The 27,568-nt window shown below is 44.5% G+C and overlaps 1 protein-coding gene across 2 annotated transcripts in view; it reads left to right on the forward strand.

The window, feature by feature from the left end:
- Positions 1 to 23,854, forward strand: part of LOC132836022 (protein Niban 1-like) — a 60,829-nt gene extending 36,975 nt beyond the window's left edge. For both annotated transcript variants that reach the window (XM_060855221.1, XM_060855220.1), the window contains 7 exons: positions 1,066 to 1,228; positions 1,978 to 2,168; positions 3,790 to 3,951; positions 12,569 to 12,685; positions 17,317 to 17,424; positions 18,884 to 18,998; positions 21,638 to 23,854. In XM_060855221.1, coding sequence (XP_060711204.1) covers positions 1,066 to 1,228; positions 1,978 to 2,168; positions 3,790 to 3,951; positions 12,569 to 12,685; positions 17,317 to 17,424; positions 18,884 to 18,998; positions 21,638 to 21,927 — 1,146 coding nt within the window. In that variant the 3' untranslated portion in view covers positions 21,928 to 23,854. The remainder of the gene's footprint in view (positions 1 to 1,065; positions 1,229 to 1,977; positions 2,169 to 3,789; positions 3,952 to 12,568; positions 12,686 to 17,316; positions 17,425 to 18,883; positions 18,999 to 21,637) is intronic.
- The last annotated feature ends 3,714 nt before the right edge of the window (positions 23,855 to 27,568 follow it).

Consider the following 27,568-nt stretch of genomic DNA (forward strand, 5'->3'; position numbering starts at 1 on the left):
AGCAGCTGTGTCCTTTAGGACCCAACCAGTTTGATCAGATGTACTGCCGCCAAGCTGCTCCTGGTGGTAAACCTTGAAATCTCCTACCCAGAGTACATTTTATGCCCTTGCCATCCTCAGTGCTTCCTCCAAGAGTTGTTCAACATGAAGAGTATGGATTTATAAGCCGAGGGAAGACAATACACAGTAATCAGCAAATGATTTATTTGCCATGTTTAACCTGCATCCATTAGACTTTATGGAGTCCAGAGTCAATGTCAAGGACTCCCAGGACAACTATCTCCCCACTAAATACCCCTGTGCTGCCACCTCTAGTGGGTCTGTCCTGACAATGGGTCAGGATATATCTGGGGATGGTAGCGGTGGTGTCAGTGAGATGTGATTCCCTGAGTGTGACTATGTTAGACTGTTGCTTGACTAGGGTGAGAGTCAACCACATTTCTCTGGAAGTCACACATAGGCCAGACCAAGTGAAGATGGCAAATTTGCTTCACTTTTCACACAGATGCCTAGAATAATAACTGAGTTTCCTGGATTAGTAGTCTCAAGATAGTATCACTAGGCCACAGCCTTCCCTGGGGTTCTGGATTATTTGTTCAGTGACATGGTAAGAGAAAGTGAGGACTGCAGATGCTGGAGAACATCTTCAACATTCTTGATGAAGAGCTTATCTTGAAACATGGACTGTCCTGTTCCTCGGCTGTTGCTTTTCCAGCATCACACATTTTGACAGTGACATTTTAGGTCAGCCCAAAGCATGTAGATTGCAGCAGTTCAAGAGAGTAGCTCACCACCATTGTCTCAAGGGCCAACTACGGACAGGCAATAAATGCTGGACCCATCCAGCGGTGCCCACATCTCACAAATTCATTTTTAAAAATTAATGCTACACCACCTGCCACATGATGAAGATCAAGTAGAAGGAAATGCTAATGATGAGGTGAAGTAAGGTGACAGGAGGCATGTGTGAAGTACAAAGACCAGCATAGAGGAGTTGGGCTAAATGGCCTGGTTTGTGATATAAAAATGGGTCTGATGGAATCGGGCATTTTTTTTTCTCTCTAGATGATTGGGGAGATGTATGCAGTGGTGGAAATGCACGTTTCTGAAGGGTTCCAGGCTCTGCTCAGAGAGAATGAGGAGCAAAGCCTGCAACTGGAGAAGAAAATTCGCTCAGACTTCAATCAAATCCTCACCTCCAAGAAGCAGCTTGTGGCTAAACTCCAAGGTACGAGGCTGTCTTAAACTTTCTTCTGGTCATAGGGTTAGAGACCAGCAGATCTGAGACTCAATAGTAATTGCATCTTTGCAAACATTGATCTTCTGAATCCTGCAATCCTGAAAATTTCTATTGGCCTCACCAAATCCCAGTCTTTGGTGGATGCACATTCCACATGCCCATTTACCCTTGGAGTTCTGCTTGCATTACCATGTTTATCCAGCAAACAGATATGTCCAGGTCAATTGATCAATCCACCCCATCTCAACCATCCGTCCATCCTCCACCCCGCTCATTCACCTACGTCCTGAGAGAGGCAAATGAACACGGGAACCGGACTGATGGATCTATCCAATATCATTACTTAAGGATTGTCTATGATGAGAGTCATCTCTCGCAGGGAATATCCCTCTGGCAGTGGGATAGAAGGAAATGGTGAGGGACAGAGATGGATGTGGGCTAGAGAGGGACATGGGGTGGAATTGCTGAGGGGTGTGGCAATGAACCTGGGATGTAGATGGCTGAGGAGTGGAGATGGCCTGGGGATGGAGATGGCCAGTGAACAGAGATGCATCTGTGACAGATATGGCAAGGTGATAGAGATGGCCGGGGGTCAGAGATGCCAGGGATGAAAATGGCCAGGGATGGAGATGGCTGGGGGACAGATATGGCCACAGGCCAGAGATGACCCAGGGATGGAGATGGCTAGAGGATATGGCTGATGAGGCTTGATCCTGACGTGAGTTGCTTTTTCACAGAGTCACTGGGCGAGCGTGTACGATGGTGCTGCGAAGCACAGGTACGGCCCCACCTGGAGTCAGCACGGGACAGGTTGGCTGATCCCATGAATGCTGGCCTTGAGGAGACTCGAAGACTGTTCTCTGAGGAAGTGAACCGAGTGATCAGTGTGGTGAAGAGCACGGAGCAAAGCAGCAGCTCTCTGGCCGAGGTGACAATTTACAATCTCTCCTTCATAGCTATCAGAGAAATTAGGATCTGACCTGGGAACAGAGGAATAGGAGCAAAATCTTTGATGAATAGATATGTACAAGTGTATGCTTTAAAAGCCGGAGTAATCCTCAAACCTGCTTGCCATTTGAGAACGTCATGACTGATCTGACTGCAGCACTAATTCCCCATTCCTATTCTTTAACTCCTTTGTCAATAACAATGACTCTAACCCAACCTTAAAAACATTCAAATGCCCTGCATTCACCGTTCTCTGTGGAAGAGAATTTCACAGAAGAAAAAAAAGAATTCTCCTCGTCTCTGTCGTAAATGGGAGATGTCTTATTTTTAAATTGCGTCCCTTAGTCCTACTCTTTTCTACAAGGAGAAACATTCTTTCAGCATCTTTCTTATTGAGTTTTCCTGGGATTGTGTGACTTTCAGTCATTTGTCCTTCTCCGCTCCAATTGATATAGGCCATTTATAAAACCTTTCCTCATAAAATAACCTGGACTGAATCTCCTCCCAGTGGCTGCTAATGTCTTTCTCAATAAGGCAGCCAAAGTTATACTATAGTTTGATCTTATGAGAGGAAGCCAACTCTCTGGATAACAAGAGCGCCATCATAGAATGGAACTACCAGTGCAGTCACAGTACAGTAATCCAGCTGAGCTCCTCACCAGCTCCAAGTTGTAGCAAAACATTCTTATCTTCTATTCCATTCCCCTTTCATCAAATGACAACATACCACTTGCCTTTCTGATCACTTGCTATGCCTGCATACATCCAAGTCAATACATTATACTCCATTGGTCAATTTTTTGACCACTCCCTTAACCTACCTCACATTAAATCTTCCTCACAACTTACTTTCTCATGAGTCTTTGTATAATTGACGAGTTTTGCAAGGTCCCTTCATTCGACTTATTTGTACTGATTGTAAATAACTGAGGTTCAAACACTGAACCCCATTAGGTCCAACCTGAAAGTAACACATTTATGCAGTTTGCTTCCAGTTAGTTTACCAATTTGTTTGTCCACCAGTTCACATAATTAAAAATCTGTCTGGCTCCTCCTTAAATTTACTCAAGGTCCTGGCATCCACCACACTCTGGGGGACTGAGTTCCACAGATTCATGATCCTTTAAGAGAAGTAATTCCTCCTCATCTCTGTTTTAAATCTGCAATCCCTTATCCTCAAACTGTGACCTCTCATTCTAATTGTTCCAAAAAGTGTAAACATCTATTCTCAGGGGTCTGAGGAAGAATGGCTGCTTGGTAACATGGCAGGGGCAGTAACAGATTGGAGGTATTAAACATGAGATTCTGGCGCTTAGCAATGGGAAGTGGGGGCCAAGAGGCTGATCTTTGGGTTGCACATCATTTGCATCTAGTCACTGGGTCAAAGGTCACTGTAGGTTCTGCTTAATGGAGATGTAACCTGACTTTGGACAGATGTGACTGAGAGAAAAGCTACATGTGATTCCACCATGACCATCTGATTGTGTGGCTGCCCATATTGTGTCCTCAGTCCCATTTGTCACTTGGCACTAACGAGATTTTGGCTTGAGGTTCCTTACTTTGTCATTCTCATTTGAATTTCTCATTGACCTTTCTCTCAGGTCTGCAGCCAGCTCCAAGCCCTGCCGTATCAATCTGCCCATGTGCAGCACTGCTACAAGAAGACAGAAACACTGGAGCAGTCACTAGGCGAGCTGGAACCTCGATTCTCTTTCACTGGCTTTCGATTTCTAACCCATCGGGCACAGAATATCATCCAACAGGTGCCACACATCCAGTAGACTGGAATAATACACACTCATATATAACACACAGACTGACACATACACAGAGTAACACACAGTCTGGCGTGCATGCGCGCACACACACAGCCTCACACGCACACAGCCTGATGCACGCACACACACACACACACACACACACACACACACACACAGACATACACACAGCTTGGTGCACACACAGTCTGATAAACATACAGCCTAACACACACAGCCTGACAGAAACACACACACAGAGACTAACGTACACATACAGACTGACACACAGACTGACATACACATATAGTTTGACACGCACGTGCGCGCACACACACACACACACACACACAAATTCACATACGCACACAGACTAGCATACACATGCTTTCTGACACACACACACACACACAGTCCTTAAACACAGGTAAGGTGCCGGTGGACTGAAGGGTTGCTCATGTGGTTATTCCAGGTAACTACAGACCAGTGAGCTTCATGTCAGTGGTGGGAAAATTGCTGGAGAAGGTACTGAGGAATAAAATCTATTTATATTTGGAAAAGAATTGGCTTATCAGTGATAGGCAACATGATTTTGTATTGGGGAGATAGTGCCTTACCAACTTAATAGAGTTCTTTGAGGAAGAGACCAGGTTGATAGATGAAGGAGGGTTGTGGATGTCATATACATGGATTTTAGTAAGGCATTTAATAAGGTTCCCCATGGTAAACTAATAGAGAAAGTGAAGTCACATGGTGTGCAGGGTGTTCTAGCTAGGTGGATAAAGAACTAGTTGAGCAACAGGAGACAGAGTAGTAGTTGAAGGGAGTTTCTCGAAATGGAGAAAGGTGACCAGTGGTGTTCCACAGGGATCAGTGCCGGGGCCACTGTTGTTTGTAACATACATAAATGATACTATTGATGTGATCAGCAAGTTTGCAGATGACATGAAGTTTGGTGGAGTAGCAGAAAGCATGGGGACTGTCAAAGAGTACAGGAGGATATAGATAGACTGGAGAATTGGTCAGAGAAGTGGCAAATGGAGTTCAATCCAGGCAAATGTAAGGTGAAGTCTAATTCTAGAGCGAATTATACAGTAAAAGGTAGAGCCTTGTGAAAAGTTGATGAGCAGAGAGATCTGGGACTTCAGGTCAATTGTACCCTGAAGGTTGCTGCACAGGTGGAGAGAGTAGTCAAAAAGGCATATGGTAAGCTTGCCTTCATTGGCTGGGATAATGAGTATAAGAGCTGGCAGGTCATGTTAAAATTGTACACGAATTGGTTCGGCAGCATTTAGAATACTGTGTACAGTTCTGGTCGCCACATAACCAAAAGGATGTGGACACTGTGGAGAGGGTGAAGCCTGGTATAGAAGGTGCTAGCTATGAAAAGAGGTTGAATAGGTTAGGTTTGTTTTCATTAGAAAAAATGAAGTCTGAGGGGAGACCTGATTGAGGTATACAAAATCATGAAAGGTATAGACAGGGTAGATAAGCTTTTTTCCAGGGTGAGGGATTCAATAACGAGAGGTTATGCTTTCAAGGTGAGAGGTGAAAAGTTTAAAGGGGATATGTGCAGCAAGTATTTTACACAGGCATTTGTAAGTGCCTGGAATGTGTTGCCAGCAGAGATAGTAGAGGCAGGAATGGTATATTAATTTAAGATTCATCTGGACATGAGTAGGTGGAGAGCAGAGAGATACAGATGCTTAGGAACTGAGCGACAGGTTTAGACAGTAGATTTGGATTGGCTCAGGCTTGGAGGCCAAAGGGTCTGTTCAGGGGCTGTAAATTTTCTTTATTCTTTGTTCTTCTTTATATATGTGCATATAGATTGACACACACACACAGATTAACCTACCCATGGACTGACATGCACACAGACTGACATACACACACAGACTAAAACGCATACACATACAGGCTGACATATACACACAGACTCACACACATATACATAAACTAGCACATGCACACAAACTGACACATGCACGCACTTTGACATACAGGACGTACACAGGCTGACATGCACACATACACACAGGCGGTCATATACACACAGACTGACACACGCGCACAGACTGATACATGCAGACACACTGACATACACATACACAAAGGCTGACACACCAACAAGCTGATGTCTGGACATGTACACACACACAAACTGGCGCACACAGTCACAATGACATACAGACAGACACAGACTGACGCACATAAACTGACACATGCATACAGACTGCATGCATACAGATGGGTGGACACACAGAGACTGACATACACAAAGATGCAAACCTACATACACAGACACATGCAGACATGAAGACAGATACAGGCAAACACACAGTAACAGAGACACAAACACATATGCATGCAGACAGAAAAATGCAGACACACAAATGTACAAACAGAGATACTGACACACACACATGTTCAAGACAGACAGATACACGCACAGGCATACACAGTGATACGGATGTGCACATATACACAAACACTGAAACACAGAGACAGCTACAAATACACACATTCAAACACATAGAAACTATCACACACCCACATTGACAAATAAAAATGTAGACACACACAAATACCTAGAGATGCAAATGGGCAGACATATACACAGACGCATATAGATGCAGAAATGTACACATGTACAATCAAACACGCATAAACGTGCATATATTTAGGTAGAGACACAAACACAGGCAATCACACATGCATGCACACAAGGGACTGATAGGCTAATCAACATGCACAAATGCATGCTGGAACACACATGAGCATGTTTGCAGATTTGTGAATCTTCTCTTACCGAGATAAATACACACAAATGGACACAAACATGCACATGCTATTCAATAGTGTAAAATAGTATTTAAAATAGGTAAAACTAAAGAAGTTTGGAAAAGACCTAATTGAATTATTAAGCAGGCAGCTTGCCTGACATGAGTTTTGTTTTATTCATTCACAGGATGTGGGTGTCATTGGCCAGGCCAGCATTTATTGCTCATTCGAAATTGCCCAGAAAGCAAGAGTCAATCACATTGCCGTGGGTCTGGAGTTACATGTAGGCTAGATCAGGCAGTTTCCTTCCCTAAAGGACATTAGTGAACCAGATGAGCTTTTCCAATAAGTGACAATGGTTAACATTAGATTGTTAATTCCAGATGTTTATTGAATTAAAATTCCACCATCTGCTATGGCAAGACTTGAACCTCGCTCCCCAGAGCATTACTTTGGTCTCTGGATTAACACTCCAGCGATCATACCACCAGGCCATCAGCTCTCCAATAGCCATTGTTTTGGGAGTTACTGTAAATCATTAGCCGCCCAAGTGAAAGCCACAGAGCTCATTCCTCTCAGAGAACTGATTCAGTCACAATTACCGATGGGTTCAGTTTCTTATTAGAGTCATAGAGTTGTACAGCACAGAAACAGTCCAATTTGTCCATGCCGACTAGATATCCTAAATTAATCTAGTCCCATTTGCCAGCACTTGGCCCTTATTCCTCTTAAACCCTTCTTATTCACGCACCCATCTAGTTTCCTTTTAAATGTTGTAATTGCACCAAACCACTTGCTCTGGCAGCTCATGCCATATCCGCGCTACCCTCTGTGTGAAAAATGTTGCCCCTTCCTGAGTGGCTCCTTTCTGCAAGATCAGGAAAATAAAAGGAAAGACGTGCATTTGTGTTGCACCTTTCACAATCACTAGATGCTTTACAGTTGATGGAAATGTAGGTACTGTTATAATGAAGAGACTCAGCAGCCAACTCACACTCCTCTCCGCAGTGCTGTGATAATGAATCCCATTATCACAGTTTTCCCATGTTCTTCGAGGGACACATTGTGGCAAGAACTCCCTCCCTTTCCTCCAAATGTGCCAAAGAATCTTTTACATCTGGCCAAGTGGACCCTTGCATGTGGAAGATGGCACCACTGACAGTGCAGCATTTTCTCAGGAGTATCAGCCAGGACGTTTGGACTTAATTGCTGGATCGGGACTTAAACTCTGAATCTTGTGACTCAAACATGAAAACAATACCAACTGAGGCACAGAAAGCATCCCTCAATGTGCTCTGCTGTCGAGTCTTGGCAATGCTTCGATCTGGTGGGTGAATATTCAGAGAGCAGTTACATTTTCACAAGGACACATCCAAACTTGTAGACTTTGAAGGCAGCAGGGCAAGTTGATTTAAAAAAAATAGGATTCCAGTTTATATCCTGAGCCTTTGCAAAGAGGGATGGAGTGAAAGAGCCAGGAAGTTACAGTGAAAATAGGGAAGTGATTGCTGGGCCCCTTGCTGAGATATTTGTATCATCGATACCTCACAGGTGAGGTGCCGGAAGACTAGAGGTTGGTTAATGTGGTGCCACTGTTTCAGAAAAGTGGTAAGGAAAACCCAGGGAATTATAGATCAGTGAGCCTGACATCAGTGGTTGGCAAGTTGTTGGAAGGAATCCTGAGGGACAGGATTTACATATATTTGGAAAGGCAAGGACTGATTTAGAGATAGTCAACATGGCTTTGTACGTGGGAAATCATGTCTCACAAACTTGATTGAGTTTTTGAAGAAGTAACAAAGAGGATTGGTGAGGGCAGAATGGTGGGCATGAGCTATTAGGTCTTCAATAAGGCGTTTGACAAGGTTCCTCGTGGTAGACTGGTTAGCAAGCTTAGATCTCATAGAATACAGGGAGAACAAGCCATTTGGATGCAGAACTGGCTTGAAGGTAGAAGGCAGAGGTTGGTGGTGGAAAGTTGCCTTTCAGACTGGAGGCCTATGACCAGTGGAATGTCACAAGGATTGGTGATAGGTGGACAGAGTCTAAGGGGATCTTGATGAGGTCAGCCAATGGGTTCAGGAGTGGCAGATGGAGTTTAATTTCGATAAATGTGGGGTGGAAAGGCAAATCAGAGCAGGACTTATACACTTAATGGTAAAGTCCTGGAAAGTGTTAATTGAACAAAAAGACCTTGAAGTGAAGGTTCATAGTTCCTTGAAAGTGGAGTTACAGGTAGACAGGACAGTGAAGAAGGCATTTGGTGTGATTTCCTTTATTGGTCAGAGCACTGAGTATAGGAGTTGGGAGGTCCTGTTGTAGTTGTACAGGACATTGGTTAGGACTCTTCTGGAATATTGTGTGCAATTCTGGTCTCCATCCTATTGTAAGAATGTTGTGAAACTTGAAAGGGTTCAGAAAAGATTTACAATGATGTTGCCAGGTTGGAGGATTTAAACTATAGGGAGAGGCTGAATAGGCTGGGGCTGTTTTCCCTTTGGAGTGTCGGAGACTAAGGGGTGATGTTATAGAGGTTTGTAAAATCATGAGGGGCATTATCAGGAAATAGACAATGTATTTTCCCTGGGGTGGGGGAGTCCAGAACTAGAGGGGCATAGGTTTAGGGTGAGAGGGGAAAAATTTAAAAGGAGCAATTTTTTCACACACAGGGTGGTGCATGAGCTGCCAGAGGAAATGGTGGAGGCTGGTGCAATTACAATAGTTAAAAGGCATCTGGATGGGAATATGAATAGGAAGGGTTTGGAGGGATATGGGCCAAGTGCTGGTAAATGGGATTAGATTGGGTTGGGATACCTGGTCAGCATGGATGAATTGGACCGAAGGTTCTGTTTCTGTGCTGTATAACTCTATGATGCTATGACTCATTGGTTCTACCTCAGCTGGGATATTGTGTCCATTTGACCAAATGTAGTGTCAAGGAGCTTGAGCAAAACTGAAATTAATGGGAATCAGGAAGCAAATTCTCCTCTGGCTGGAATCATACCTGGCACATAGGAACATCTTAGTAGTTGTTGGAGGTCAGTCATCTCAGCAGGAGTTCCTCAGGTAGTGTCCTAGACCCAACCATCTTCAGCTATTTCATCAGTGACCTTCCCTCCATCATAAGGTCAGAAGTGGGGATGTTCACCTTTGATTGCATAATGTTCAGCACCATTTACAACTCCTCAGATACTGAATCAGTCCATATTCAAACGCAGCAAGATCTGGACAATATCCAGTTTTGGCTAACAAATGGCATACGACAATTGCACCATGCAAGTACCAGGCAATAACCATATTCAACAAGAGAATGCCATTGCCTCTTGGCATTACCATCACTGAATTCCCACTAACAACATCCTGCCATTGACCAGAAACTGAACTGAACTATCCAAATGAATGCCTCGGCTATAATAGCAAGTCAGAAGTTAGGAATCCTGTGTCAAGTAACTTACCTTCTGACTCTCCACCCCATGGCTCAACACTTTAACTCTCCCTCCCACTCCACCGAGGACATGCAGGTCCTTGGACTCCTCCACCGGCAAAACATAACAACACGACGGTTGGAGGAAGAGCGCCTCATCTTCTGCTGGGAACCCTCCAACCACAAGGGATGAACTCAGATTTCTCCAGTTTCCTCATTTCCCCTCCCCCCACCTTGTCTCAGTCGGTTCCCTCAACTCAGCACCGCCCTGCTAACCTGCAATCTTCTTCCTAACCTCTCCGCCCCCACCCCACTCCAGCCTATCACCCTCACCTTGACCTCCTTCCACCTATCACATCTCCATCGCCCCTCCTCCCTACCTTTTATCTTAGCCTGCCTGGCACCCCCTCCTCATTCCTGATGAAGGGCTTATGCCCGAAACGTCGAATTTTCTATTCCTTGGATGCTGCCTGACCTGCTGTGCTTTAACCAGCAACACATTTTCAATTCTGACTCTCCAAAGCCTGTCCACCATCTACAAGGCATGAGTCAGGAGTGTGATGGAATGCTCCCCACCTGCCTCAATAAGTGCAGCTCCAACAACAGTCAAGAAGCTCGACATTATCCAGGGCAATGCTTGTTTGGCACCACATCCTCAAAAAATCACACCCTCCACTCCTTATGCTCAGTAAGAGTAGTGTGTGTCATTTACAAGATCCATTGCAGAAATTCACAAATGCTCCCAAGACAGCACCTTCCAAACCTATGACCGTTACTATCTGAAAGGACATGGGAATGCATCGCCTGCAAGTTCCCTCCAAGCCACTCACCATCCCGACTTGGAAATATATTGCCTGGAGTGTTACTGGGTCAAAATGCTGGAACTCTCTCCTTAAGGCCATTGTGGGTCAACCTACAGAACATGGTCTGCTCACCACCACCTTCTCAGAGGCAACTAGAGATAGGCAATAAATGTTGACACACACAGCAATGCCCAAGTCGTATAAATAAATTTTTAAAAATTCTAGTACCAAATCTCAGGATGCTGTAGGAAGAATCCAAGGAGATTGATTAGAATGTGAGTTGGGATAGAGAGTTTCAGCTATGGGGAGAGTGGAGAAGATGGGATTATCAGCATATGGAAGATTAAGGGAAGGTTTCGCAGAAGTATTGAATAATTATTAAATCAATTCTATTTATTAGATGGAATGAGTGAAGGTAGGTGTTGGCAAAACTGAGACTCAAAGACTGAGTGCTGTCTTTTTCATGCAGCAAATTCTTTTCATCTGGACCCCACTGTCTGAAGGGTTGGTAGAATGATTTGTAATGTTGCATGGAGAATTAGATAAAGACTTGAAGAGCAACTATTGTAGAATAATGGAGAAAGCAAGAGATTCTGGGGCTGTTTCAGAAAGCCAGCATCAACATGATGGGCTGAGTAGACCCACTCTATGTATTGAACAGTCAAGCGCACACTGAAGAGTACCCATCCTATTCTGTGAGAAAGTGAGGACTGCAGATGCTGGAGATCAGTGTCGAAAAGTGTGATGCTGGAAAAGCACAGCAGGTCAGGCAGCATCCGACGAGCAGGAGAATCGATGTTTCGGGCATAAGACTGATAATCCTGAACTTCAAGCTAATGTTCTGGGGACACGGTTTTGAATCCCAACATAGCAGATGGTGAAATTTGAATTTAAAAAGCAGAATCTAAAAAAAACCTCCTCTCATGGCAACCTTGAGATAATTGCTGTTAAAAATGCATCTGGTTCACTAATGCTCTTTAAGGAAGGAAATCTGCCTTCCTAACCCAGTCTAAACTAGCACTGCAGCCTCACAGTGCCAGGGACCCAGGTTCAATTCCAGCCTCGGGCGACTGTCTGTGTGGAGTTTGCACATTCTCCCCGTGTCTGCGTGGGTTTCCTCTGGGTGCTCCAGTTTCCTCCCACAGTCCAAAAATGTGCAGGTCAGGTGAATTGGCCATGCTAAATTGTCCATAGTTGTTAGGAGCATTAGTCAGAGGAGGATGGGTTATTCTTCGGAAGGTCGATGTGGACTTGTTGGGCCAAAGGGCCTGTTTCCACACCATAGAGAATCTAATCTAATCTAATCTAAACTATTGATGACTTCAGAGTCAGACCTTCTGGGCAATTAAGGATGGACAATAAATTCTGGCCCAGCCAATAATGGTCACATCCCATGAACAAATGGAGAACATCTCCCTACCTAACATCACTATGGGTGTACATAAATGAGGACTACAGCTGACTTACCACCACCTTCCCGAGGTCAGTTAGCGAAAGACAATAACTGCTGATCTTGCCAGTGACACATTCAATGAATGGAAATTGAAATCTAATACTGTGGGTCTCATTAAGCCCATTTCATGCATTCTCTCTCATTGTCTTCTGTTTGCAGTTGCTGGAAGATGCAGTTTATACCTTTCAGCACCTGCTAGTTTCTACACAACCAGCCACTGGGCTGTCTGCTGAAGTTAGCCAACGTCTCGACAACACACAAGTGCGGGTACTGAAGGTAGGTGCTGCTGAGCAAATGTGTTGTGCAACTGATAGTTGTACAGTGAGTAACTGGCTTAATATCTTTGAGACTGTATGAACCGGAGGGAGTTGTAATCCCTATCGTTGTTTGTGAGTGGGACAACAGATATTCTCCAGTGTTCCGTTGTTCTTGCTTTTTAATGGTATTTTTCTTCTATTGTCAACATAGAGAGGTGAAGAGCACTGTTTAATAAAATGCTCAGTGCACTTATAAAGATGACATAGAAACATAGAAGATAAGAGCAGGAGGCAGCCATTTGGCCCTTCGAGCCAGCTCCATCATTCATCATGATCATGTCTGATCGTCCAACTCAATAGCCTAATCCTGCTTTCTCCCCATAACCTTGATCCTATTTGCCCCAAGTGCTATATCTAGCCGCCTCTTAAATATATTAAGTGTTTTGGCATCAACTACTTCCTTTGGTAAAAAATTCCACAGGCTGACCATTCTTTGGGTGAAGAAATGTCTCCTCATCCATCTTAAATGGTCCATTCTGAATCTTCAGACTGTGACCCCTGGTTCTAGACACACCCACCATCAAGAGCATCCTCCCTGCATCTACTGTGTCTATCCCTGTTAGAATTTTATAAGTCTCCATGAGATCCCCCCTCACTCATCTGAAACTCCAGTGAAAGCAATCCTAACCCAGTCAATCTCTCCTCATACATTGGACATCCCATCCCCGGAATCAGCCGAGCAAACCTTCCCTGCCCTCCCTTGAGAGCAACAGCATCCTTCCTCAGAAAAAAACTGCACACAATACTCTTGGTGTGGCCTCACCAAGGCCCTGTATAACTGCAACAACACATCCCTGCTCCTGGACTCAAAACGTCTCAGAATGAAGGCCGATACCTTCTTTACCGCCTGCTGCACCTACATGCATACCTTTAGTGATAGATTAGATTAGATTACTTACAGTGTGGAAACAGGCCCTTCGGCCCAACAAGTCCACACCGACCCGTCGAAGCGCAACCCACCCATACCCCTTACCTAACACTACGGGCAATTTATCATGGCCAATTCACCTGACCCGCACATCTTTGGACTGTGGGAGGAAACCGGAGCACCCGGAGGAAATCCACGCAGACACAGGGAGAACGTGCAAACTCCACACAGTCAGTCGCCTGAATCGGGAATTGAACCCGGGTCTCAGGCGCTGTGAGGCAGCAGTGCTAACCACTGTGCCACCGTGCCGCCCAGGTCCCGCTGCACCCTCCCCCCTCCCAATTTACAGCCATTCAGGTAGTAACTTGCCTTCTTATTTTTGATTCCAAAGTGATAAACCTTGCATTTATCCAAATTATACTGCATCTGCCATTGATTTGCCCACTCACCCAAACTGTCCAGATCATGCTGAAGGACCTCTGCATCCTCATCACAGTTCACCCTCCCACCCAACTTGGTATCATCCATAGACTTTGAGATGTTATATTTTGTCCCTTCGTCCAAATCATTAATATATATTGTGAATAGCTGGGGTCCCAGCACCGATCCCTGTGGCACTCCCACTGGTTACTGCCTGCCAATTTGAAAAGGACCCATTAATTCCTAGTCTTTGTTTCCTCTCTGCCAACCGGTTTCCTATAAATATCAATACACTTTCCCCAATCTCATATTCTTTAATCTTGCACAATAATCTCTTATGCAGGACTTTGTCAAATGCTTTCTGAAAGTCCAAAAGTACCACATTGACTGGCTCTCCCTTGTCAACTTTACTGGTTAAATCTTCATAGAATTTCAACAGATTTGTCAAGCATGATTTCCCCTTCATAGCTGCATGTGGACTCTGTCTGTCCCTGCCATTGCTTTCTAAATGCCCTGCTATAAAGTCCTTGATAATGGAGTTGAGAAATTTTCCCCACTACAATGTTAGGTTTACTGGTCTATAATTCCCTAGTTTCTCTCTACCTCCATTTTTGAATATTGGAGTGACATTAGCTACCCTCCAGTCTGCAGGGACTCTTCCAGGGACTATAGAATCCTGGAAGATGACCACCAATGCATCCACGATTTCTCGAGCCACTTCCTTAAGTACTCTGAGATATAGATTATCAGGCCCTGGGATTTATCCATCTTCAATCCTCTTAATTTTCGAAACATCATTTTCTATTAATATTGATCTCCTTCAGTTCTTCCCTCTCACTAAATCTTGCATTCTCCAGCATTTCTGGTATCTGATTTGTGTTGTCTTTTGTGAAGACAGAACCAAAGTATATATTCAGTAACTAGCCATTTCTTTGACCCCTATTGTACATTCCCCTTTTTCTGTTTGCATTTGTCTTCACTAATATCTATCTCTTCACTTACCTATAGAAACTCTTAGTGTCAGTCTTTGTGTTCCCTGCAAACTTTCTTTATTATGTACTTTCCCCTTCTTAATCAATTCCTTCATCCTTCTTTGATGAGTTCTATACTGCTCCCAACACTTAGACCTATTATTTTTCTTGGCCAATCTGTATGAGTCTTCCTTGGAATGGATACTGCCTTTAATTACCTTTGTAATCCATGGATTGGCCCTCTAACCCATTTTGCTTTTGTGCCAGACAGGAATAAACAGGATAGACATTGGTATGGATCATGTGATGCCTGTTGGAATGAGTCAGGCCTTCTGTGACCGGTTGGTCCCACAGGGGCTGGAGTGAATGATCAATCCACAAGACCAAATTTCAGTTTAGAGTTTGTAACTCTTCTTTCGAGTTATGTTAGGTTCCAATGCCTTTCTATAGGACTGTCTCCTATTTATTTAATTTGCTTTGGTTTAATTGGTTAATCAAGATAGTATGAAGAGACACTGTTTATGGTTACATCCGCACCAGGTTAGTCTCAGAGAGAGAGGACCCAGTGAGACTTTCTCCATTCAGTTAGTGCCACTGGGCCTAGGGCACATTATCAGCTCCCAAAATCACATTTTAATTTGATTAAGCAAGTTTCCTAGGGTTTTTTTTTTGCCCTTTAAAGGATTATCCATTTCTAATTTGGCTTTATTTGTCTTTTTGAGGATTAAAATAGTGTAGCTGAAAATGTGTTGCTGGAAAAGCACAGCAGGTCAGGCAGCATCCAAGGAGTAGGAGAATCGACATTTCGGGCATGACCCCTTCTTCAGGAATCCTGAAAAAGGGCTCATGCCCGAAACATCGATTCTCCTGTTCCTTGGATGCTGCCTGACCTGCTGCGCTTTTCCAGCAACACATTTTCAGCTTTGATCTCCAGCATCTGCAGTCCTAACTTTCTCCTTAAAATAGTGTAAACAGGGTCAGAGAGTCCTGCAGCATAGAAACAGATCCTTTGGTCTAACCAGTCCATACCGGCTGTAAGCCCAAACTAAACTAGTCCCACCTACCGCACTTGGCCCATATTCCTCCAAACATTCTTATTCATGTACTTATCTAAATGTCTCTTAAACACTGTAGCTGTACCCTGTATCCACCACTTCCTCTGGAAGTTCCTTCCAAACTCGAATCACACTCTGTTTCAAAAAATTACCCCCGTGTCTTTCTTAAAATAACCCTATTGTCTTTCTTAAACTTTTCTCCTCTCATTTTAAAAATATGCCCCTTTGTCTTGAAATCCTCTACCCAAGGGAAAAGACAATCACTATTCACTTTATCAATACCCCTCATGATTTTATAAACTTCCATAACGTCACCCTCAACCTCTTACACTCTAGTCAAAAAGTCCCAGCCTATCTAATCTCAATCCTTTCATACCTGGCAACATCCTGGTAAATCTCTACAAAACCCCTTTCTGGTTTAATAGCAACTCTTCCTATAACAGGGCCACCAGAACTGGACACAGTACTCCAGAAGAGGCCACACCAACATTGAGGGGATCTTGTGGCCAGTGGTAATATCCCTGTCTTTGAGCCAGGAAGCCTAGATTCAAGTCCCATCTTTTCCAGAAAGTGACTGAACAGGAAATTATATAAAGAGCGATTGTGTTTGTGAGGCTGCAGCCTCCCTTCCATTTTTTTTGGGAAGGATCTACATCTGAAATTTTATTTGCACTTTAACCCATGTTCATGATCATTGGGCACCCAATTCAGAGGGGATGGGCAGATTGGAGAGCTTCGTCATGGGTCTGATCATGGGCTCGGTCAAGGTGGTCATTAACAGGCCCAGGCAGTGGCCAAGTCGAGGGGCACATGGTACCCGATTAACTGCCCCTCTTCCATGGTTACATCTAGCCTGAGTATCCTTAGAGAGAGAGCATATCCTTTCAAAAGACAGAAGGAGAGACTGCTAGGACATTCTGACCAGTTAATAGGAGGCAGATAAATGTAAGGCTGCATTGCACAGATAAACCAACCATCAAGGCAAGGATAAAAGCAGAATACTGCAGAATCTGGCAATTTGAAAGAAAGACAGGAAATACTGGAGAAACTCAGTAGGTTTGGCAGTATCTGTGGAGACAAACCAGAGCTAATTTTTTAAGACTGGTATGACTCAGAAAATTGGAGTCATTTTGGACTCTATGTTGACTTTATTTCTGTTGTCATTTTATTAAGAAAAGGATTTGCATTTGGTTTTGTATTTCAGCATCGAAGATTGTGATCCAATTCTGATTGCTGGGATTGGTCAGTGATCACCTTGTTGTCTCTTCCTCTGTAGAAGCTTGACTCTGACAGTACCGCAGTCAGGAGGCAATTTGTTCGGGATTCTCTCCTCGAAATATTTCTTCCATACGTGCTGAAGACAGTTGAGCCTATCTGCAAACCGGTGAGTAAGTGCCAGGCTTATAGTCCCTTGGCAGATCTTCCCAGCTGGGAGTTGTAAGCTTTCTGTTGGGAGTGTCCAGGCAGCAGTGGCTGAGTGAGTGTCATCGGCTGTATGGCACTTTTCAATCATTGTTCTTTTAAAATAGCGGCTGTGGCCTAATTAGTTGCTCCTTGAGGCTGAATTATAGTCCTGCAAAACCCCTTGGAAATTTAAATGCATTTTACTCAAAAACTGAGTGGATCAAACAGCTCCCCCACTCCCCTGTTGCCATTGGTCTCACATCACACACCCTCCCCTTCCCTCAGAGATATCTGACACGCTCCCCTACCCATGTCATCGATGATCTTTCACACCCCAAGCCAATGTCAACCAGAAATCCATTGTTAATTGTTGGAAAAACCCATCTGGTTCACTCATGTCTTTTAGTAAAGGAAAATGCCATCCTCACCTGGTCTGGCCTCCACGTAACTCCAGACCCACAGTGACATACCTGACTCATAACTGCCATCTAGGCAACAAGGGACAGCCAATAAATGCTGTCCTAACTAGTCACGTCTGCACCCTAAAATTTAAAAAAAGTTGCCAAAAATTGTTTATTTATAAAGTCCACATGGACTTTCCCTGGCTCTTCCTATCACCAGAACTGAGGAAGGGTCACTGGATCCAAAATGTTAACTTTGATTTCTCTGCACTGATGCTGTCAGACCTGCTGAACTTTTCCAGCTATGTGTTTTTGTTATTGATTTACAGCATTTGCAGTTCTTCTGTGTTTTTATGAAGTAGAATCGCTACAATGTGGATGCAGGCCATTCAGCCCATCAAGTCCATACTGACCCTTTGAAGAGCATCTGGCCCAGACCCAACTGCCACCCTATCCCTGTAAGCCTGTATTTCCCATGGATAACTCACTTAGCCTGCACATCCCTGGGGCAACTTACCATGGTCAATTCACCTAACTTGCACATCTTTGGACCAAGAGAAGGAGCTGGAGCACCCAGAGGAAACCCATGCAAACATGGGGAGAATGCTCAAACTCCACACAGAGAGTCATCCAATGCTGGAATCGAACTTGGCACCACGAGGCAGCAGTGCTAACCATTTGAGTCACCACACTGCCCCGGCACTTCTGAAGTGTACAAAACATCCTCAGTATTGCAGAGTGCCAGCCTTGATTATTTTGTGTTCAGGTCCTTGAGTGGGATTTGAACACACAACTGTGTCACCCAGGGATATGATTAGTATCCACTGAGCCACAGGTGGCACATGGGTGGACAATACCAACAATAGCTGCTCACTGGGCAGCGATATAGTGCCACTGTATGCCAAACAAGACATGGCTGCCCTCGCCCCTCTCCTGCAAGGTGGCACTCTGGCTCTGAATGGAAGACCTCCTGGGTGGTTGAGGGTATGAGGGGCATGGCTGTGAAGAATGAGTCACTTTGTGAAAACTGCCTTGCAGGAGCTCCCCATGTATGAAGGGTGCCTGTGCACTGATGATGATGATGGACTGATACAAATTGAAAGCACCTACAATGAGCTTGTCCTCCATATTGTGTCAGAGGAGATTAACAAAGGTATGTTGTTTATGTCATAGAGTTGAATAAAAGCAAAGCTGATTTAATATCCATGGAACAACTTCAATCAATAAATATTTATTATTGCGTTAAGTTTCTGGTGCCCAGTATTGTTGAGTGTTGTGTAATGATGTGTATGTACCTTTAAGGGGGCATATCTTGAACTATTGTCAATTGTTACCACTGAATAGAATAGAATGTAGTAGCCCCATGACTCCCCACTCAGAATACAGCAGCAGCTCCACACATCTGGATGGGTATATGAATAGGAAGGGTTTAGAAGGAAATGGGCCAAATGCTGGCAAATGGGACTAGATTAATTTAGGATATCTGGTCGGCATGGACAAGTGGGACTGAAGGGTCTGTTACCTTGCTGTACAGCTCTTTGATTCTACTTCTCACCATAGCAAATGTGCCTGCCTGGTCTCCCATACGATATATATTGCGTGCACTGTATAACACAGAATTGTTACAGCGCAGAAGTACAGTGCAACTTCAGGTGGTATCAAACCTGGGTCCCTGACACTGTGAGGAAGTCCTAACCACTGAGCCACCATGCCCCTCCATGACACACCTTCCATGTGCTGAGGCGAGACTTGAACCTGGAGCTTCTGAGAAGTAGGGATCCAACATAAGACCTTTTCCCAGAGGCAAATCACAGAATCCCTATAGTGGAAAGAGGTCATTTGGCCCATCAAGTATGCACCGATCCTCCAAACAGCATCCTACTCTGGCCCAACTCCCTCCCCAATCTCTGTAACCCTGCATTTCTCATGGCTAATCCACTTAGTGCCCACCAATGTGTAGGTTATCGGGCAATTTAGCACAACCAATCCACCTAACTTGTACATCTTTGGAGTGTAGTGTGTGAGCAAGGGAAAAGAGATGGGTAAAGAAAGAACAGGCAAGATTTTGGTGCCAGTGTGGAATGGAAACAGAGGTGGGCAGGTGTGAATAATCGTGGTAGTGGGTACGGAGGTGGGCCGAAGTGGATAATCCTGGTACTGAGTACAGAGATGAGCAAATGTGGATAATCCTGGTTGTGGGTATGGTAGTGGGAAGGTGTGGATATTCCTGACTGGCATGCTAGTACCCTGCCACAGCCTCAGCTATTTTCACGAAGGCTGGGTCTTGGGTGGAACAAGCACTCACCTACAAGTGGCAGGTCGGTGTGTTAAACCATTGAAGATGTCAATTAAAGATGTTGATCAGAGGCACTGCATACCTGGGATCAGAGGAAACAGCCCCACAACCACTTATTGGATATTGCTGCAGGTTGCCTTCCCAAGAAGGGGCTCACCATCCTGTCAGTTATGACTAACTCCCCCTTTCAATTTTGTGAATCTTGCAAAAGGGGGCGCATCAGGATGAAAACCCATGCCCTCCCCGTTCTTATCAACGATGGCAGGTTTCAGCTTTTACCAAATGGCCACCTGGCTTCAAAAACCTAGCATCTAACATCTTTCATTGCATGGCAAGGAGGTGACACCTGGCCACAAATTCACCAATCTGCCAACATCTTCTCAGCTGATCATCACCAACATGCTGAAGAGGCTGGACCCCAATTTGATTTCAACTTAAAGTCCCAATCCCCAGCGAGGAAGTCTGGCCCTGGATCTGAGTAAAAAAATGGAGGAGACCATCCACCATTGACCACATTTGGTGTACAGAAGAGAAATAAGGCACATAAGGGGAAATCGAAGAATGGGAAAGGAGGGATGCTTAGAGTCATAAAATCATTGAATCCCTACAGTGTGGAAACAGGCCCTTCGGCCCAACAAGCCCATACCAACCCTTCAAAGAGTAACCCATCCCTCTCACCTTATTATCCTATATTCACCCCGATAATACACCTAGCCTACACATCTCTGAATACTATGGGCAACTCAGCATGGCCAATTCACCTAACCTGAACATCTTTGAATTGTGGGAGGAAACCAGAGCACCCGGAGGAACCCAGGTCCCTAGGGCTGTGAGGCAGTAACTGTCCCACCCCCTCTGTAGAGATGTACAGCACAGAAACAGATCCAACTCGCCCATGCCAACCAGATATTCTAATTTTCCAGCATTTGGCCCTCTAAACCCTTCCCAAACATATACCCATCCAGATGCATCTTAAATGTTGTAATTGTTTCAGCATCCACCACTTCCTCTAGCAGCTTGTTCCATAAACACACCACCCTTTGCATGAAAACATTGCCACTTAGGCACTTTTTAACTTTTCCCCTTCCCGCCTTAAACATCTAGTTTTAGACTCAACTAACATAGGAAAGAGACATTAATTATTCATTCTATCCATGCTCTTCATGTGTTTATAAACCTCTATATGGTCTCCTCTCAGCCTCCAACGCTCCAGGCAAAATAGCCCCAGCCTATTCAGCCTCTCCCTATAGCTCAAACCCTCCAACCCTGGCAACATCCTTGTAAATCTTTTTCTGAACACTTTCAAGTCTCACAACATCTTTCCCATAGCAGGGAGATCAGACTGAACACAGTATTGAATGTTTATCTATAATGAACTCCATATTAATTCCATGACGTACCTCACCTGATTAAGAATACTATGTCTAGTTTGCTTATGTTTATCACTTGAAAACCTATTTACCATTTCCCTCTCATTCGATATCTTTCTTTTGCAGCTATGAAGGAGACTTCCACTCAGCCAAGCTACAGCTTGTACAATGAAAGTATGGGTGGTCTTTGGAACAATGAAGCCCAATTGGGCATTGCTGAGGATCCCAGGACATCTCTGGCCAAAGTCACCCTCCCAGCAAGTCCTGAAGAATTACCAGAGCCAGCCTCAGCAGTGGGATTGCTTACAGCCTTGGAAAACAGCAAGTTGAGTGAGGTGCAGGATGAATGGCAGTGTCTGCAAAAGAATTTGGATGTTGCCAATCAGGCTTCGGATGAGAGCAAATCAGCTGAATAGACAATGAAGGTCCATCAAGACCTACAACTCAATCCCATGAGCCAGAAATTGGTGACATGAAGGATATTGTGTAGTAACTGATGGTGGCGGACTCCCAACATCTTATAGATCGTTTAATCTGATACAGGGTTATAACTGATTGTCTTTCTCAGCCCTCCTGTCCCAGACTAAGGTAAAGTGGGGAACCTGTCCCTTAAGAATTAGGAGCAGGAGGAGGCCATTTGACCCCTCAAGCCCTGTACAACATCTAATTGTAGACTCCACTTTCCTACTGACCCCATACAGAGGCCATGTAGGGTAAAGGTAACATTTGGAAGTAATGTCCCTTATGTTATTAGATAATTATGATGATAAATTATAGTGTTTGTCCTGTTGCAATTTATTTTTAATTTATACAATTAATTTAATAATATATTCTGGGACATAGATTTCAGATTTTGGGGAAACAGCTGTGGGGCGGTCAAGAGGAAGAATACTTTTCAGCAGTAACTGATAACAAGATGGACTTTATTGCCCCTAAGGCTGGTACAAGTGGAGGCAATAAATGATTTCAAAAGAAAATCAGATGGACACTTGAGGGTAATAAACTTAGAGTGGGAGAAGTGGACACATTGGATCACTCTACAGGGGGTGAACACAGACTCAATGGGCCAAATGGCCTCCTTCTTCAAATTAACTTTAATGCCATATGTACTTCCATGCGCATAGTGACAAGTTTACAAACCGTCACTTATGACATCATCTTAATTACCTAGATACCGATTCTTAAGTACAAATTCCTAGGGAAATCATGAGAAAAATAAAGGAATAAGTCCAACAATGAATTAGAAAAACAGCAAAATAAGAGTTCAGAATAACAGTCCATCCAACCCAGACAATGCCCTCAAGGCCAGGAGTTTGAGTCAACACAGAGACCGAGGTTAAGTCCCTATGCTAAGGGCGGGTGGTCAAGTCCACGCTGAAGCCAGGAGTTTGAATCCATGCTGAGGACGGGAGTCTGAGTCCATGCTGAGGACGGGAGTTCAAGTTTAACCAGAGGTTGGGAATCCGTGCTGAGGCCAGGAGTCTGAGTCCACATTGAGACCGGGTGTTTGAATCCACATTGAGGGCAGGAGTTTGAGTCCATGCTGAGGCCAGGAGTTCGAGTCTACCCTGAAGTTGGGAGTCCGTGCTGAGGCCAGGAGTGTGGGTCCACATTGAGGCCGGGAGTCTGAGTCCATGAGGAGGTTGGGAGGCCGATCGAAGGCCGAGAGTCCAAAAGTCTGGGACTTAAATGTTATTTGGTTAAAGTTAAATAGGTTTTGGCATTACACCTAAGACATTTGAAAATTAATTACAACCAAAAGTTGATGTATTGTGTCAAGTAGCAAGAGTTAGGTTCAATGAGCAGTGTTGGAAACATAACTAACTGGGGCAAGTTGTGCATAGACACACACACACACGTGACAACAAGGTGCACTGATTACTCATTCAGCATTCAATAGTCAGATGTAGTTCTCATTGTGTTTCAGATGTCTGGTTCCTTGGAACGGATCTTTTCTTTTTAAACAAGCTGTTCACAGCTTGGGGACAGATGGGCCTTCTGAATATGATCACATTGCCATTGATCACTCAATATCCTTATCCAGTCAAGCATTAATCTATACAATCCTTTTGTTAAGGAAATTAAAAGGGAATTTGACCTTGAGAAATATGAGCTTGTTGCAGAAAGAGCTCTCCTGAGACACTGGTCAAATCACAACAAATAAATCAGTTCAAATACAGTACATCTTTGGAGGCACTAATGACAAGCAATTTTAGCTGAAGTCACAGCACTTTTAATGCTTAACTGAACTTTCTGTGCAGTGTAACAAAAACCATGTGTACAGTCCTCACTGACTCATGCTTAAGTCATAAATAAATGCTCTGGCTCCTGTAGCCTATAAAACCTCATTGTTCTATTTATTATGTGAACATTAGCTGTGGCTCAATGGGTAGCACACAGTTGTTCTATTAGTAGACCAATAATCCCGATGTGTAACTGAGGACTTCAGCTTCACTTAATTACACCTGAAGTTTCAAAGTCAGTACTGTTGACAATGAAACTCCTTTTTTTTTAAATTTCATAAATAATTCCAGTTCATCTGCTCTTTACACAAAGGTAGGACTGACCTTACCCAATCAGAGACAATGATGTGAGGCCTACATCCCTGAGGCTCCCTGCCTTCATTCCTGATGAAGGGCTTTTGCCCAAAATGTTGATTTTCTTGCTCCTTGGATGCTGCCTGACCTGCTGTGCTTTTCCAGCACCAATCTAATCTAGACTCTGATTTCCAGCATCTACAGTACCCACTTCTACCTACATCATTGAGGTTGACTTTTGACTCTGAAATGGCCTGTAGAACCCCTACATAAACCATTTGTAATAATTGGGACCAGGTGAATCTTATTGACTATGAGATCCTTGATTGGGCGGCTATTAATCTAGACCAATCAGGGAACCCTGGGAGACAAGCAGGAGGCTAGAAGAACACCTGCCTGTAGACCCGGGTTCAATTCCCGACTCAGGCGACTGACTGTGTGGAGTTTGCATGTTCTCCCCGTGTCTGCGTGGGTTTCCTCCGGGTGCTCCGGTTTCCTCCCACAGTCCAAAGATGTGCGGGTCAGGTGAATTGGCCAAGCTAAATTGCCCGTAGTGTTAGGTAAGGGGTAAATGTAGGGGTATGGGTGGGTTGCGCTTCGGCGGGTCGGTGTGGACTTGTTGGGCCGAAGGGCCTGTTTCCACACTAAGTCTAATCTAAACACAGTAAGCCAGGCAGTATCAGGATGTGGAGATGTCAACATTTCCAGTGTAACCCTTCTTTAGGATTGGTGGTGGGTGTAAGAAGAGATTGGGGCGGGCGAAGGGCTGATTGGTGATGTAGTGATAAGTGAACACAGGTAGAGGGTACGGTTTAGTTGGTCGATGGGAGGAACGAATCTGGTTGGTAGCTGAAAGAAAGGGTCAGTCAGAAGAATGAAAGTGAGGAGGAGGGGCTGGAAAGGGATTTGAGGGAATGGGAAAAGAGGTTATTTGAAACTGGAGAACTCAATGCTGAGTCTTCCGGGATGTAGGCTGCCAATTTGAGGTCTGGTTTCTATGTGACTGGTGGAGACTGAGAATGGACATATCGGAGAGGGAAAGGGAATGGGAATGGGAAGGGGAATTGAAACGGGCAGCGACTGGGAGGTCAGGATGACCAAATGGGGTCCAGCTGAGATGCTAGGTGAAATGTACCCTTAGTTTATGTTTGGTCTCCCTGATGTAGAGAAGACCACCTCCGGAGCACCTTATACAGGAAACTAGGTTGGAGGAGAGTCAAGATTAGAGTGATGCTGGAAAACACAGCAGGTCAGGCAGCTTCTGAGGAGCAGGAAAATTGACATTTCCGCAAAAACCCTTCGTCAGGAATAACTCTGATGCTGCCTGATCTGCTGTGCTTTTCCAGCACCACTCTAATCTCCAGCATCAGCAGTACCCACTTCTGCTTACTTGGGAGGAGAGGCAGGTGAACTTCTGTCTCGTCTGAAAGGACTATAAGTCTTACCTTTGTTTATTTTACCAAAATGCAATGCATCTCATTTACATCCTCACTTGGACGAGATTCTTCTTATTTTTAAATTGTACCTCCTGCGTCCACCCTGTCCATCACTAAACCCGAACCGATTGCTGTAGAACACCACTGGTCATCGAGCTCCAGGCTGAATATTTTCCATCTACTACCACCCTCCATCTTCTATGGGCCAGCCAATTTGGTGTCCACCCAACCAAATTTCCTTGTGTCCCATGCCTCCTTACTTTCTGAATGAGCTGAAACTGTGTTGCTGGAAAAGCGCAGCAGATCAGGCAGCATCCAAGGAACAGGAGAATCGACGTTTTGGGCATGAGTCCTTCTTCAGGAATGATTCCTGGAGAAGGGCTCATGCTCGAAACGTCGACTCTCCTACTCCTTGGATGCTGCCTGACCTGCTGCGCTTTTCCAGCAACACATTTTCAGCTCTGATCTCTAGCATCTACAGTCCTCATTTTCTCCTACTTTCTGAATGAGCCCATCATGGGGAACCTTATCAAATGCCTTGCTAAAAGGAAGTTAAGAAATTTGATTCAGTGATAATAGGAACAGTGATATATTTCCAAATCATTGTTGTGGTTCTGTTCGCCGAGCTGGAAGTTTTTGCTGCAAACGTTTCGTTCCCTGGCTAGGGAACATCATCAGTGCTGTTGGAGCATCGTGTGAAGCGCTGCTTTGATGTTTCTTCCGGTATTTATATTGGTTTGTTCTTGCCGCTTCCGGGTGTCAGTTTCAGCTGCAGTGATTTGTATGTGGGGTCCAGGTCGATGTGTCTGTTGATGGATGTTCTTGCCGTTTCCGGGTGTCAGTTTCAGCTGTAGTGGTTTGTATATGGTGTCCAGGTCAATGTGTCTGTTGATGGAGTTTGGGGATGAATGCCATGCTTCTAGGAATTCTCTGGCTGTTCTCTGTCTGGCTTGTCCTATGATAGTGGTGTTTTCCCAGTCAAATTCATGTTGCTGGTTGTCTGAGTGTATGGCTACTAGAGATAGCTGGTCGTGTCGTTTTGTGGCTAGCTGATGTTCATGGATGCGGATTGTTAGCTGTCTTCCTGTTTGTCCTATATAGTGTTTTGCACAAAACACTATATAGGACAAACAGGAAGACAGCTAACAATCCGCATCCATGAACATCAGCTAGCCACAAAACGACACGACCAGCTATCTCTAGTAGCCATACACTCAGACAACCAGCAACATGAATTTGACTGGGAAAACACCACTATCATAGGACAAGCCAGACAGAGAACAGCCAGAGAATTCCTAGAAGCATGGCATTCATCCCCAAACTCCATCAACAGACACATTGACCTGGACACCATATACAAACCACTACAGCTGAAACTGACACCCGGAAACGGCAAGAACATCCATCAACAGACACATCGACCTGGACCCCACATACAAATCACTGCAGCTGAAACTGACACCCGGAAGCGGCAAGAACAAACCAATATAAATACCGGAAGAAACATCAAAGCAGCGCTTCACACGAGGCTCCAACAGCACTGATGATGTTCCCTAGCCAGGGAACGAAACGTTTGCAGCAAAAACTTCCAGCTCGGCGAACAGAACCACAACAACGGATACCCGAGCTACAAATCTTCAATCAGATTTTAATTTCCAAATCAGATGGTGAGTGGCTTGGAGAAAAACTTATAGGTGTGGTGTCCCAATGTAAGTACTGTCCTTTCAGATGAAAATGTCATGTGGTTTGGAAGGTGTTGTCTAAGTGCCTTGCTGAATTACTGCAGTGCATCTTGTAGATTGGTATAGCACTGCTATTACATTGGTCGAGGTTTTTAATTGCATGTTTTTGAATGTGGTGCCAATCAAGTGGGATGCTTTATCCGGGATGGTGTCAAGCTGCTTCAGTGTTTTTTTTTAGATTAGACTTAGATTAGACTTACAGTGTGGAAACAGGCCCTTCGGCCCAACAAGTCCACACCGACCCGCCGAAGCGCAACCCACCCTTACCCCTACATTTACCCCTTACCTAACACTACGGGCAATTTAGCTTGGCCAATTCACCTGACCCGCACATCTTTGGAC

Source organism: Hemiscyllium ocellatum, chromosome 45, assembly GCF_020745735.1.
Source record: "Hemiscyllium ocellatum isolate sHemOce1 chromosome 45, sHemOce1.pat.X.cur, whole genome shotgun sequence".
Lineage (NCBI taxonomy): Eukaryota > Metazoa > Chordata > Chondrichthyes > Orectolobiformes > Hemiscylliidae > Hemiscyllium > Hemiscyllium ocellatum.